Source organism: Heloderma suspectum, chromosome 1, assembly GCF_057233095.1.
Source record: "Heloderma suspectum isolate Gila_16-S chromosome 1, 16-S_ref, whole genome shotgun sequence".
NCBI classification, from domain to species: Eukaryota; Metazoa; Chordata; class Lepidosauria; order Squamata; family Helodermatidae; genus Heloderma; species Heloderma suspectum.
The window spans coordinates 121,698,028-121,711,526 of NC_139458.1; the positions used below are offsets into that span (position 1 = coordinate 121,698,028).

At 43.8% G+C, this 13,499-nt stretch overlaps 1 protein-coding gene across 2 annotated transcripts in view; it reads left to right on the forward strand.

The window, feature by feature from the left end:
• The first annotated feature begins 2,289 nt into the window (after window positions 1-2,289).
• The window catches only part of TMEM86A (transmembrane protein 86A), a 92,311-nt gene continuing 81,101 nt past the window's right edge, over window positions 2,290-13,499 (forward strand). For both annotated transcript variants that reach the window (XM_084855400.1, XM_084855391.1), the window contains exon 1: window positions 2,290-2,372. In XM_084855400.1, the coding sequence (XP_084711526.1) occupies window positions 2,352-2,372 (21 nt within the window). In that variant the 5' untranslated portion in view covers window positions 2,290-2,351. The remainder of the gene's footprint in view (window positions 2,373-13,499) is intronic.

Consider the following 13,499-nt stretch of genomic DNA (forward strand, 5'->3'; position numbering starts at 1 on the left):
GGTGTTCAAGGAGCATTTGGGGGGCAGATTAGGATCACATGATCCAAAAGCCTCCTCATTCCCTCAATATGCCTCTGACAAGGGAGGAAAACTACAGAGACCCTGGAGCTGATTTTCCTTCCCATTGTTGTCAAGTGGGAGGAGGAGTTTTTTAAACCCAGAAAAACAGAGGAAAACAAAGGAAAAACCTACCACCCTCACACACCTTCTAGTCTGCCAGTGCAAGCTACCGTTTGATCGTGCTGCTTGTCTGCAATCCTAGACACATTTACTTTGGAGTAAGTCCTATTGAATGGAATGGGACTTCCTTCTAAGTAGACATACATAGGTCTGCACTGTAACAGATTTATTGTGGCATGGGATTTCATGGACTCTGTGTGGGAAAGTCCATGAAACCTTATGCCTCAATAAATCTATTAGATCTTTTAAGATGTCACAAAACATCCAGATAGAAGTTCAAATTAGGGCATTAATGGAGAGCATTAATAATTTCAAATCTTTTGGCTATTGTTGTTGTTGTTGTTCAGTCGTGTCCGACTCTTTGTGACCCCATGGACCATAGCACGCCAGGCCTTCCTGTCCTGCGCTCTCTCACGGAGCGTGCTCAAGTCCATATTCATTGCATCAGTGATGCTATCTAGCCATCTCATCCTCTGCCGTCCCCTTCTCCTTTTGCCTTCAGTCTTTCCCAGCATCAGGGTCTTTTTCAGAGAGTTTTCTCTTCGCATTAGGTGGCCAAAATATTTGAGCTTCAGCTTCAGTATCTGTCCTTCCAATGAGCACTCAGGGTTGATTTCCTTTGGGATGGACTGATTTGACCTCCTTGCAGTCCAGGGGACTCGTAAGAGTCTTCTCCAGCACCACAGTTCGAAAGCATCAATTCTTCAGCACTCAGCCTTCCTTATAGTCCAGCTCTCATAGCCATACGTTGTTACTCTTTTGGCTATATCTACCTACATAATAGAAATCCTTATCTAAACCAAAAGTACTACTGAACATAGGAGCACACCCCAAGAAAAGATAAAATGCCTTTATCTACATGGTTCTATAATTAATACATGCTGCTATAATTATCTCTACAAGCTACTATAATTAATCCAAAGATCTATCAGTTTTATGGGCATCAGCATGAACTACACACACATGCACACGCACACGCACACTCAGAGAGATTTCAGTGAAACTTATGATGATCACTCAGAAGTACTTCTATTTCTGAAGAAGTTACTCCCCAGAAAGTGCTCTTAGGATTGCAGTCTTAATACATGCATAACTCTGTGACATATTGTGGTATTTCTAAATGTGTTTCTAGTGTTGGGCAGAGTGAAAGAATAATAAGCAAACAGTTTATAGGCTATCATTATGGGTATTTGAAAAAATAGTTGCATAGACAAAAACTATGCCACTGTGGAATTGTAATGCCATGTAAATAACTCCATTACATTTTTACTTGGGAGTAAGCTCCTTGAACTCAAGAGGAAAAGACTGAGTACACATGCATAGAATTAGGATATACAGATGCTGGGCCAAAATGTTATTCTCTCCCCACTTCTGCCAACAAGTTTATGCTAGGATTTCCTGTGATACTGAATAAGAAATACAGATGGGACACAGCTCCGTGGTGAATATCACTTTAGAAATCTAGGCTGCAGTCCTATATCTAAGTGTGTTAGTCTTTAAGGTGCCACTCTTCATTGTTTTTGCTGCAATAAATTAACAAGGCTACCTCCTGGAAGCTGAAAACAGTGGGATTTATTTCGGAGTAGACATGTATAGGAACCGCACTCTTAGTGATAGTTGCATTTTCCGAACTCTGCATCGACATGGTTTGTTTTCTTGATTTGCTCATGGTGCTGTGTGATGCTGGTACTTGCCAACTTTCACTACGTTTTCAAGTGAAAACATCGTAAGCAAACACTGTCCTGAAGGGATGATGGCAGAAATTTGGAGCCAGGAAAAAAGGACACAATCTGGTTGGACTGGATCCGTAGATATTCTGGTTAATTGAGGACGGAGGAGGACAGCTTCTGACTGTAGAGGAAGGCGGGTTGCACATTAGAACAGTCCCCTCCCCTTACGCACAGGGTCTACTCGAGAGCGCCTACAGCGGAGGACAAGAGGGGTGGGAACGCAGCGGCTCAAGTGCCGCCCCCAGTTTTCTTCCCTCCGCACATTCGCTCCGGCTATTGTGACGTCACGGCGTTCTAAAAAAGAACCGAGAAAACAATCGGCATTGAGAAAAATAGATACATTCTAATCCTATTTAAAGGGGAAGCTCTGGACACCCCAGAGTCAGATCAGGCTATATAAACAAAGGCGAAGGACTGCAGAAAGAAGCCTCTTCAGCAATCATGGTGTCGCCGGTGACAGTGGTGAGTTGAGTGACTTTTTTTTCCCAGATTAATAATCGCAAGATTTTTTTTAAAAGGCAGGTGGAAAATGGGGAGACCTGCAATACGTGAGTCGACTTTGTGATCGTTGCAGGATTCTTATTTTGACAGACAAGAGCATCCCATCAACGCTAATAATCCTGTCTCCATCATAGGTGCTGGTAACTAGACTCGGTTTTTCTTTCCATCCGTAGTCCCTGTTCTGTTTTGTTGTTTTCTTTCCCCCCTTTGCTGGAAATGTGGCGGTGATGGCGGAGGCGGAGGCGGGGGGGGGGGCACTGGAAAGGGGGAAAGGCATCGCGATCGGGTTGTTGCTTTACATGCTCCCCCCCCCCAAAAAAAAACCCTTGCGGAAAGTCAATAGGATGAAAACATTGGACATGTGACTAGGAAGCGTGACTTTGTTGATTCCTTTCCTTGGGGCTCGCCGGCACCGTCTAATTGACGGGGGGCGGCGGGGAAAGCAAGAGGTCTGACCCATCATCTTCTCCCCTTTCTCTAGCGTCTTCCCCCCCCCTTCCCCGCCCCCCGTACTCGTCTTTCTCCAGGAAGGATTTCTCAAGAGCTGCACGGATGTTTTGGTGATGCTGCCAACATGTGTTGTATAGCTCATATATGTGTAAAGGATGTGCTATTACATTACAGATATCTGACTCTCTTCACGAGTCACGACAACGCAGAGAAACCACCAACCTTTATTTTTGCCTCTTTTTGCTCCCCTCGCCCATCCCCACTCCGCAGCTAATAATCATCCTTTAGACTGACAAAAATAAAAATAGGGATGATTTAAGGAAGACCAATTCAGAGGCAGTAATTTCTCTGTGTAGCCATCTGAGCAGCTTAATTTTTAATAATGATGATGATGATAATAATTTCAATCTAGAATGTATCCAGCTATACTAGATAAATAAATACACTGAGGGCAAATATGTGTCCGCCCCTTGTGTGATATAATGGATAGAATACTAGACGGATGGAAGAGACCTGGGTTCAAATCTATGGTCAGCCATGAAGCTGACTGAATTCTGCTTCACAGTATTGATATGAGGATAAAATGGGCTAGCCTCATGTGTGCTGCTCCAAATTCCTTGAAGGAAGGGAGCAATAAAAATGTACCCCTTCCATCAGTATGTCTATTTAACCCATAGTTTGTTTATCCTTAGCACTAAATTGGGGGTGGGGTGGAAGTTCCAAATGAAATTAAAACTGTACAAGTACAGTAACTGAGCAGTTTTGATTAATACCCTATTCAAAATTCATTCATTATATTTCTATACCACTGAAAAGCCAAAGCTCTCTGGGCGGTTCACAGTATGATAAAACATAATATAAAACTTTAACATTCAAATTTAAAAACAATTAACAATGAAACTACCAGGACGTGATAAAAAACTGAAATGCCCCATCATATGCTGTCAAATGTCTGGGAGTAGAGGAAAGGCTTAACCTGGCGCCGAAAAGATGACAATATTGGCATCATAGGGATGTCACGGGTGACAGCATTCCTCAGTTGGGGGGCCACCATTGAGAAGGCCATCTCCCTTGTTGCTATCTTCCGAACCTCCCTTGGAGGAGACACTCAGAGGAGGGCCTCACATGTTGATTGTAGTGCATGGGTAGGTTCATACTGGGAGAGGCACTCCATCAGGTATTGTGGTCCCAAGCTGTGTAAAGCTTCACAGGTCAAGACCACCTTGAATTGGACTTGGAAATGTACAGGCAGCCAGTGCAATCAGGCCAGAATCAGTGCAATATGCTCAGACCTTCTTGTTCCCGCTATCAATCTGGCTGCCACATTTTGCACAAGCCACCTTCAAGAGTGGCTCCACTCAAAGTGCACTGTAGTAATCTGCCTTGGAGTTTACCAGAGCATAGACTACTGAAGCCAGGTTATCCCTGTACAGATAGGGGTGTAGCTGCTCCACCATCCGAAGCTGATAGAAGGCACTCCATGCTGCCAAGGCCACCTGAGCCTCCAGTGACAAAGTCAACTTCAGGAGAACCCCCAAGCTACGAACCTGCTCCTTAACAGGAGTGCAACCCCATCCAAAACAGGACAAGTGCCCTCCATCCGGTCAGAAGAACCACCCACCAACAGCATCTTAGTCTTGTCTGGATTGAGTTTTAGTTTATTATTAGTTTATTTAGTTTATTATGGGTGACCAGCCAGATGGGCGATTAATAAATTTAATAATAAATAAAATAATAAATTAGCCCTCATCCTGGCCTTTGTCACAGCCAGGCACCGATCTAGCACATCCACATCCTCATCCGATGAGGATGAAAAGGAGAAATAGATCTGCGTGTCATCAGCATACTGATGGCAACATCTTCCAAAACGCTGGATGATCCTACTCAGCAGTTTCATGTAGATGTTAAATAGCATGGGGGACAGAACCAAGCCCCGCAGAATCCCCAACTGGAGATCCATGGTCCGAGCCATATCCCCCAAGCAACACCTTCTGGAGTCAGCCATCCAAGTAGGCACGGAACCACTGCAATGCAGTATCCCCCACTCCCAGCTCAGACAGTTGCCCCAGAAGGATATCATTGTTGATGGTATCAAAAACCGCCAAGAGATTGAGGAGAATCAACAGGGTCTCAAACTCCCCTATCGTTCTCACAACATAAGTCCTCATAAAGGGCAACCAAGCCCATTTCTGTGCCAAATTCTAGCCTAAACCCTGACTGAAATGGATCCAGATAATTGGTCTCATCCAAGAGTGTCTGGAGCTGATCAGCAATCACCCACAAAAGGACCCTACCAGGAAAGAAACACTTGCCACTGGCCTAAAGTTGTTAAGATCTTCCGGACCAGAGAGGATTTCTTCAGGAGTGGTCTTACCGCTACCTCTTTCAGGTGGCCTGGAACCACTCCCTCTTGCAAGGAGGCAGTAATCACCTCCTTGGCCCAGCTGGTTGTTTCCTCCCTGCCAGATTTCATAAGTCACAAGGGGCAAAGAAGTAGTTTCATGAACCTACCCAAGGACTCCAAGCACCTTGTTAATGTCCTCAATCGAAACTCATCCAACAAAATTGGAGATGACTGTGCTCTGGATACATCACCTGATTCATCTGCTATAACAATGAAGTCCAAGTCCTGGTGGATATAAGAGTTTTTGTCCTGGAACAGTGGCCATTAGATAACCGCCTTAAGGCCAGCGTATAATAAGCCCTGAACAACTGTGAAAAGCTGTCCTGGATGACACACAGAGGATACAGTGGAGTCAGAGATGAAATATTTCTTTGCCACCCCACCTTCCCTGAATAAGCTCAAACATGGGCACACACCAGAGTTTGATTGCATCCATTGGGAGTTCTCCTCCATCTGTGCTCAAGCTTTCTCCCCGCCTGTTTCATGAAGCTGTATGAGTTCTACCATGGCACTCTACTAAACAGGAGAGGGTGCTCAGGAGCAACCAGGTCAGCCACCTGGTCCATTTCTGTATTCCACAGATGAACTAGGACTTTGACAGGAGAGCCAGCCATATCAGCTGAACCTGCCCCACCCAGACGAGCCCTCTGGAAACCATCCCAATCCATTAGCTTCCAGGGGCAGACCCATCTTAATAGGTCCCCCACCCTTACAGAGGGTAAGCTGCCATCAGTCTAAATCTTGTTTTCAAACTGTTTTACATTTTTGAATGTTAAAGGCTTTTTTATTGTGTTTTATTATGTCAAACACCAAGAGAGCTTGGTGGTATTCAGTGGTATAGAAATGTAATAAATGGATGAATAAGAAGCACTCCCAAATCCATATACTGTAATATCTTTTTTAGGCCAATCAACAGTTCACAAAAATGTGCAAACTTTTGAGATTTCCAAATCTCTTCATCAGCCAAGATGTTACAAATGGAGAAGGGGGGAACCCTCACTTGATGGTGAAGCCAGTGTCTGCATGCTCAGAGTCCCAAGATGAAGTAGGGGAGGAGGGGTCAGCAGACATTCAGATTTGGCTCTGCGGGTTATGTGGTGGTTACAGGTTGGACCTGGAGCTAGGTTGCTGGGAGCAAGACAGGGGGGAAATGTTGGCTCCCCCCATTTTGGCAATATAAAATTCCACTGTTACTCAGGCATGTTTAAATCCTGGGTGAAGTACACAGGCACCCTTTACCAGTGGATCATAGAAAGAAACTATTAACCAAGCTGGAGATAATTTTGGATGCTGTACTAGGTAAAAAAAAAGTCAGTTGAAGCCAAGCTTTACCTTGTAATTGGAGGGAATGAACCCTGAACCCAGAAAATAAAGTCCCAGCTTCAGGTGGTGTAAAATCCTCTTCCTCCAGTCTAGGGTCCCATTGTAGAATGGGCAATTTCAGTATTCTCCTAGTCACAAAAAATACTTCCCCAAGTCTTTTCTCTCTCTATTATTCCATATGTTCAGTGGCTGATCTTTGGCATGGAAAAAAACCCCACCAAGTTGTAGGGTTGCGATCCGGTGAACCTGCCCTGGGCCAGGTTGCAAGTATTATTTCTTTCACAGAAACTAAGTTGTATCTCTTTATCCTTGGGTACTGATAAGAGTAGTAAAAGAAAAACTCAGGTTATCTTTATTCATTTAATTTTAAGATTCATTGGTGCTTATTGGCATTCATTTTATACAAGAAGGACAGAAGCAGTGGATTTAAAATTCAGAATATAGGTTTTGAAAATTTGGGAAACTTTTTGATTATTGGAACAGTTTAGTGAAGAAAAACGCTTTCTAAGCACAGTTTGGAATTTTCTTCACTGGGGTATTACAAGGGAAAGCTAAACAGGTATTTGGTATTAGTATTTCACATAAGATATGTCATGTAAGGACAGTTTAAAAAAAATATTTTTCTTCTTCTTCCTAAAATCTACTACTATCTGCCTTGGCAGAAATATTTGAATTGCATATCAACAATAAATCTCAGCCATTACACAGCATTTTAGTATTGAAAGTATATCACAGACATTACCTCAATAGTTATTAAAACAACTGAGTGAGGAGTATTGTAGCAAATGGGACAGAGTTTGAGAGATAATGGAACACAGGAAGCTGCTTTATAGCAGTTCAGACTATTCATCCATCTTAGGACAGTGTGGAGCCGCTGTCTACCAGTAGTGTTGCTAGTTTTGGGGGAGGCACTAGGCAAGATGCCTTTGGGGGCGGGGGCACTGCCCTGACTGTTTTGCTTCCCTGCTGTTTCTCCACCACTTCCTGGTCAGTTAGTAGCTTTCAGGAAGGGAACAAACAGGTTCCTTTCCCTTCCTTTTAAAAGCACATTTTACAAAGGTTGTCGGAGCAAAGCTCCAGTCCACCCAACAACCTCTGTGTAATGTCTGGGGTGGGGTGGGGTGGGGTGGGGTGAAGATAGGAAAAGGGCGCCATTTGTTCCCTTCCTCCTCAGTCTTCTCCCTCCCTTTTTCCCTCCCTATCTCTTCTCTTTTGCCCCCTTACCAGTAGCAGGAGCAGTTATTGGTAGGTGTGGTGGTGGGGCACCAAGTAACCCCAGACAGGCAGCAGTAGGGGCAGGGCAAAGCTTGGCATGCAGTAAAGCAAAGACCTGCGTTGGCCATTCTAGGCTGCCGTTGCACGCCATTTTAAGTCATAGTATTTTCCCAACTGTAAGAATGGCTGCCAGCTGAACCAATCAGACACTGCTTTGGGGTGTGCAGCAAATAATGGCCCCAGGGGCAGGCTTCTCTCTGCTCCACTACCCCAAAGGGGGCACGCAACACTCTCACCCTTGGGCAAAGACTGTGATTTAAAATGATGTGTGGCTCCATCCTGGACTGGCTGAAGCAGGGCTAGCTTTTCTTTACTGCATGCCAAGCCTTGCCCTGCCGCTATTGCTGCCTGTCTGTGGGGTCATTTGGGGGCCCTCCTGGGCTGCAGGACCCTGGACCTACACGCCTCACTCTGGCCCTAGCAGTGCCACTGTTGTCTACAACAGCCTTCCCCAACCTGGTAACCTCTAGATGTGTTGAACTACAATTCCCATTGACCCCAGTCAACATGCCCACTTTGGCTGGGAATGATGACGCTGTAGTCCAGTACATCTGGAGGGTGCCTAGTTGGGGAAAGCTGGTCTACAGATTATTATCTACTCTGGAAGCAGCTCTGCAGGGTCACAGACAGAGGTTTTCATATTACAGGCTACCTGATCCTTTTAACTAGAAGTGCCAGGGACTGAAGCCTGGACCTTCTTTATACAAAGCAGGAGCACTAGCACTGACCTCTGTCCCCTCCCCAAAGCACCATGGTTTTTAAGGGATTCAGCCTTCTGCCTGCAGTTATAGGATGCTCCCCATCTAATACAATGAGGCTTTGAACTAAGGACTTTGCATCTCACACTCTTAGCCACTGCACTACACCAGCTCTCAGTGCTGTAAATCTGTCATCCTCCTATTTGACCTGTTGCCTCCCATCCTGTTTTAGTGGAAGAGCGACGAGACAGCCCGTAAGTCCATATCCTAAATTCAGTATAGGAATACAATAAAACCTTTCTTACATGGACCTCTAGTGTCCATATAAGTGTGTTATATGGTGTCTTATATGGACCTCTCTATTCTTAGCTAGCACTTTTCAGCTGAAATCCTAGGTGTACATACTTGAAAGTAAGGCCCATTTAGTTCAGTTTTTATTTCTGAGTAAACATGCATAGGATCAGGCTGCAAGGCTTCCATATACATATACCATTATCAGTATGCATGATAGCTCTTTGGATTGTGTCCTGCTCCCTGTTGCAAGTTAATTTAATGCCCTCCATTATGTTTGTGTATTGGAAGGAGCTGAGACTCTCTCTGTAACTGTATATATGGCAATGCTCTTTAACATGTAATTAAGTAGAATAACCTATTTTACTGATGAAACCTCTGGGCAAAATTTGGCCTATGTGAAGTCTGAAAAGCCATTGTTGTTCAAGGGTACTACATATTACCAATTTACTAGGATAACCAACAGAAGATTGTACTAAGAAAATACTGTCTTCTGGCTTTTATCTCTTTATTCTCTCTTGGTAAAGGAAAAGTACTGAGCCATATATCTCTGCTTTGAGCTTTCACCTGCATGCTTGCTGGAAACAGATTTTGTTCTTTTCCCTTTGACACTAAATACCAGGTGATAAAACACTGTCCTTTGTTTAGGTTGGAGTCAGAGTTTTTTTGCAAGTAGCATTTATGGCTGTCTTCTTTGCACTTGGTATCTACTAGAGCTGTGTGCAATCAGCCTCTTGAAATTCTGCACTGTATCTGTGGGCAGAGAAATTTGGGAGAGGAGAAATCCTCAACAGGTTCTCACAGGTAGGGCTCACCATCGGCAGGGGTTGTAGAATAACTTCTTTTTTTGTTCTTTGTCTTACCACTGCAACCATCAACTGTGTTGGCAGACTGGCCCCCATTTCGCATCCACATTGCAGGTCTGAGGGGACAGTGTTGTCTCTAACTCCATGGAGGATGTGCAGCTAGTGCTGTGCCTAAATCTGTCCTCCAATTTCCTGAAAGTTGTCTTGCCCCATGAAAGAGACTTCCATTGTTCTGCCTCATTCTCAGGGTGTTTTATAATGTATTTTTAAGGCATTTTTGAGTTTACCTAAGACTCTTATGAGTCCCCTGGACTGCAAGGAGGTCAAATCAGTCCATCCTAAAGGAAATCAACCCTGACTGCTCATTGGAAGGACAGATACTGAAGCTGAAGCTCAAATATTTTGGCCACCTAATGCGAAGAGAAAAGTCACTGGAAAAGGCCCTGACGCTGGGAAGGATTGAAGGCAAAAGGAGAAGGGGACGGCAGAGGATGAGATGGCTAGATAGCATCACCGATGCAATGAATATGAACCTGAGCACACTCCGGGAGAGAGCGGAGGACAGGAAGGCCTCACGTGCTATGGTCCATGGGGTCATGAAGAGTCGGACACGACTTAACAACTGAACAACAACAACAAATTACTTCAAGGTGGCCGAGGGTGCTTTGTGTGTGTGTTTTCTTTCTACTACACATCTCTCCATTGCTCTGCAGCTTCCCAGGCTGCCTGTGCTTCCTGATCTGAAAAAGCCCTGTGGGAGGAATTACCTCATGATATCTTCCCCTGGGCTTTATTGAAGTGTGGGAAGCTGAGGAGGCTACAGATTCTAGAGAGATGATTACACAATGAAAAACATGACACTTATATTCCTCGACCACCTCCTCTAACTAAGGTAAGCACAAGAAACCCAACCCCAACCCATGAGAATTTCTCCAAAGTTTTCTTCTCCATTGAATTTCTTTTTGAAAGCAATTTTTTCTATCAAATCACATGAGAACAGTGGGGAAAATTGGGAGAAATTTTTGGCACAATACCAATATCCATCCCTGCTGATTATTTTCTCTGCTATTAGCTCTCTTGCTTTATAACTTTTTCTTGAGTGTGACAGGATGTTTCTAACTAATATTTAAGTTGCAATCCTAAACAAACGTAATTGGGAATAAGCTTCCTTGAACACAATGCAACATTTCTGACTAAACATAGGATTACACTGTATATATTTTATTAAAATAATTTTGGCACTCATATTGTCCATAAATCCCAGAAAGCTAGTTTAATCATTTATTTTTTTATTAAGTATCTGAAAACGTTCAGTATCCCAGATATCTCTGGGGACAGTAAACAGTTAAAAGAACATTAAAAACAACAACAACGCAGCAGATAATTTAGCCAAACCAACATATTTTAAAGTCCTAATGGGACTTAAAAATGCTTAACTGTAGTACTGGATCATGTTGGAAATATGTGATGATGATCTGGTCATTAGTTGTAATTGTAGAGCATATTTTTTTAAAAGGTAGACCTTATACCATATCATGAAGTCCAAGATTGCTTCCACAGCAGGTTCTTTTACTATTGTGCTGACCTACTGCTTTTCTGCAGTCAGATAGATGAGGAATTAAAAGGTGGTTCTACATGGCCCTTAAGGGAGCAGTCCTATGACCACTAGGATTTTTTGGTTTCTGAGAACCACCACCCCCGCCCCTTCTTTCTGTGCCAGCTACTTCTCTGCGCTCGGAAATGGAGCGTGGAGGGGGCAAAAAGGGGATGGGGAGGTGAGGAGACCGCGGAAGCCACTTTATGAGGTTTTCTATGCACCACACAGCCTCCCTGCTCCAAAGTCCCTGGCAAGGTGGGTGAAATTGTGTGTCTAGCAGAAAATGCAGGGTGGCCAGAGCACGGAGGCAAAGATTGCTTCCATGCTCCAGCCTCCCTGCATTGCTTCTGCGTTTAGAGGCTGATGTCTGTCTCCATAGGATTGCGCCCTAATAGACTACTTTATTTCCCATAAAATTCTGGCAGTATTCACCTGTCAGGGTTGCCCTTATGACCTGGACCCCCTGAACAACTCCGTAAGGATCTCTTGCCTCCTTAAGAGTCCCAGCTTCCTTCTTCTAAACTTCCCCTTCCCTTAGACTTCTCCAGGCTGCTTCTTCCTGCTCCCTCTTCAGGCTCTGCTCTTCCTGACTGACTTACTGGCTCTCCCACTCTCTTTTTATACCCTTCTCCCTCAAAACTGAAAGTACTGCTTCAAACCTGAAGAAATGAAACTTAACTGGGGAAATGAAACTACTCCTCTGAGGGATACCCCTCCCAACATAAACTCCAGGTCTCTAAACCTGACTGTTTTTCTTTTTGCCTCTGTAGGCCTCAAATCTTCACATCACCCACATAGTCAAGAACTTACTATATATTTACTCAGAAATAAGTTCCCTTATGGAAGGGTCCTTCTTCTCCCTGTCACTGTAGCTTCCCATTTGCCCTTTTATTTTATAGCATCTTATACTCCTGAATTAGTTCCTGTCTGTCTACAATTTCACAATTGTGATAATAAGAAATAAAATTAATTAATGAGCAACTGCTCTATCTGCAAACAGTTAATGAACAATTTGAGCCCTTCCCTAGGGAACAGGAACTGACTAATTAAGGGGCAATTCAGGAATGCCAGTGCCAGTAGGGAACAGGAAGAAACTAATTACAGGAGCAGAAGCTGCTTTATATGAAAGGGGCAAGGAGGAAGCTTCTAATTAAGGACAATAACCTTTGTAAGTGTTCTCTTTGCCAGTCCACACTGGACAGTGCAATTGTGTTTTAACACACACACATTTACAAATCACGTCTGAAAAAATAGAGGAGGATAACATGGAAAATACTGGAATGCAACAGCTTGTGAGCAATGTCATCTGGAGTCTCCATACAAAACAGAGTGATGATGTTTATTCTGGGGGAAAGAGGTAATGTGTAAGCAATACAAGACTATTAGACAAAGGCAAGAGAAAAGTAAGAGATGAGCACTCTGACTAGAAAATGGTCTGTATCAAATGGTCTGTATCAAAATGGTCTCCCCCACCCTGCAGCACACTTAATTGAAACCTTAGATCTACTGCAGGAATGTCAGAAAGTGTTTAGCTGATTTCAGTTCCTGAGGAAACAGAAAACTCCAACTTCCTGTAAAAAGCATTACTTTTATTTTCCTAAAACCAAAGTGTCATTTCTAGTTCCTCCCATCATCTTTTCAGGATCTCTTTGAGACTTCCTATTGTCCAAAGACCAATCCAGACTCATGACACTAAATGTATCATTTCAGGTGCTGTAGTTGCCTTTTTGATTCTTAATAGCCGCTACAAGGGAGGGGATTTTTGTCAGGCCCACAAAGACAGGGATTAAAAGCTTTCCTCCCCTGTCATAGTCCCACTGAAAATCCCCCCCATGGCGATTATTATCCCTGGAAGGCGGGAAGTGGGTGATTTTTTTCGCTGGGACCACAGCAGGGGAAGACAGGATTCTTGGCGAGAACCCTCTCCCTCTATGCTGTGGTCTTAGCAAAAATCCCCCACCCACTCCCACCAATCAAAAAAACCAGCCATGTCACTTCAAGTAGTGTGTTTGGCATTGCATCACATCTAGTTTGGCTCCAAGATGCTGTTTTCAGAAGCCGGCATGGAGACTTCAGACCATTTTGCAACATTTTGCCTGTAGATTTTCCTGTTTACTTCTATTTTTTCCTGTTTTGAGTCTGCAGATTTAAGTTGCCCATCTTATCTGATTTCACCAAATTGACAGTGCCTTAACTCACCAGCAGGCAACAGTGAGGATTGCAGTTGTTGTTGTTCAGTCGTTC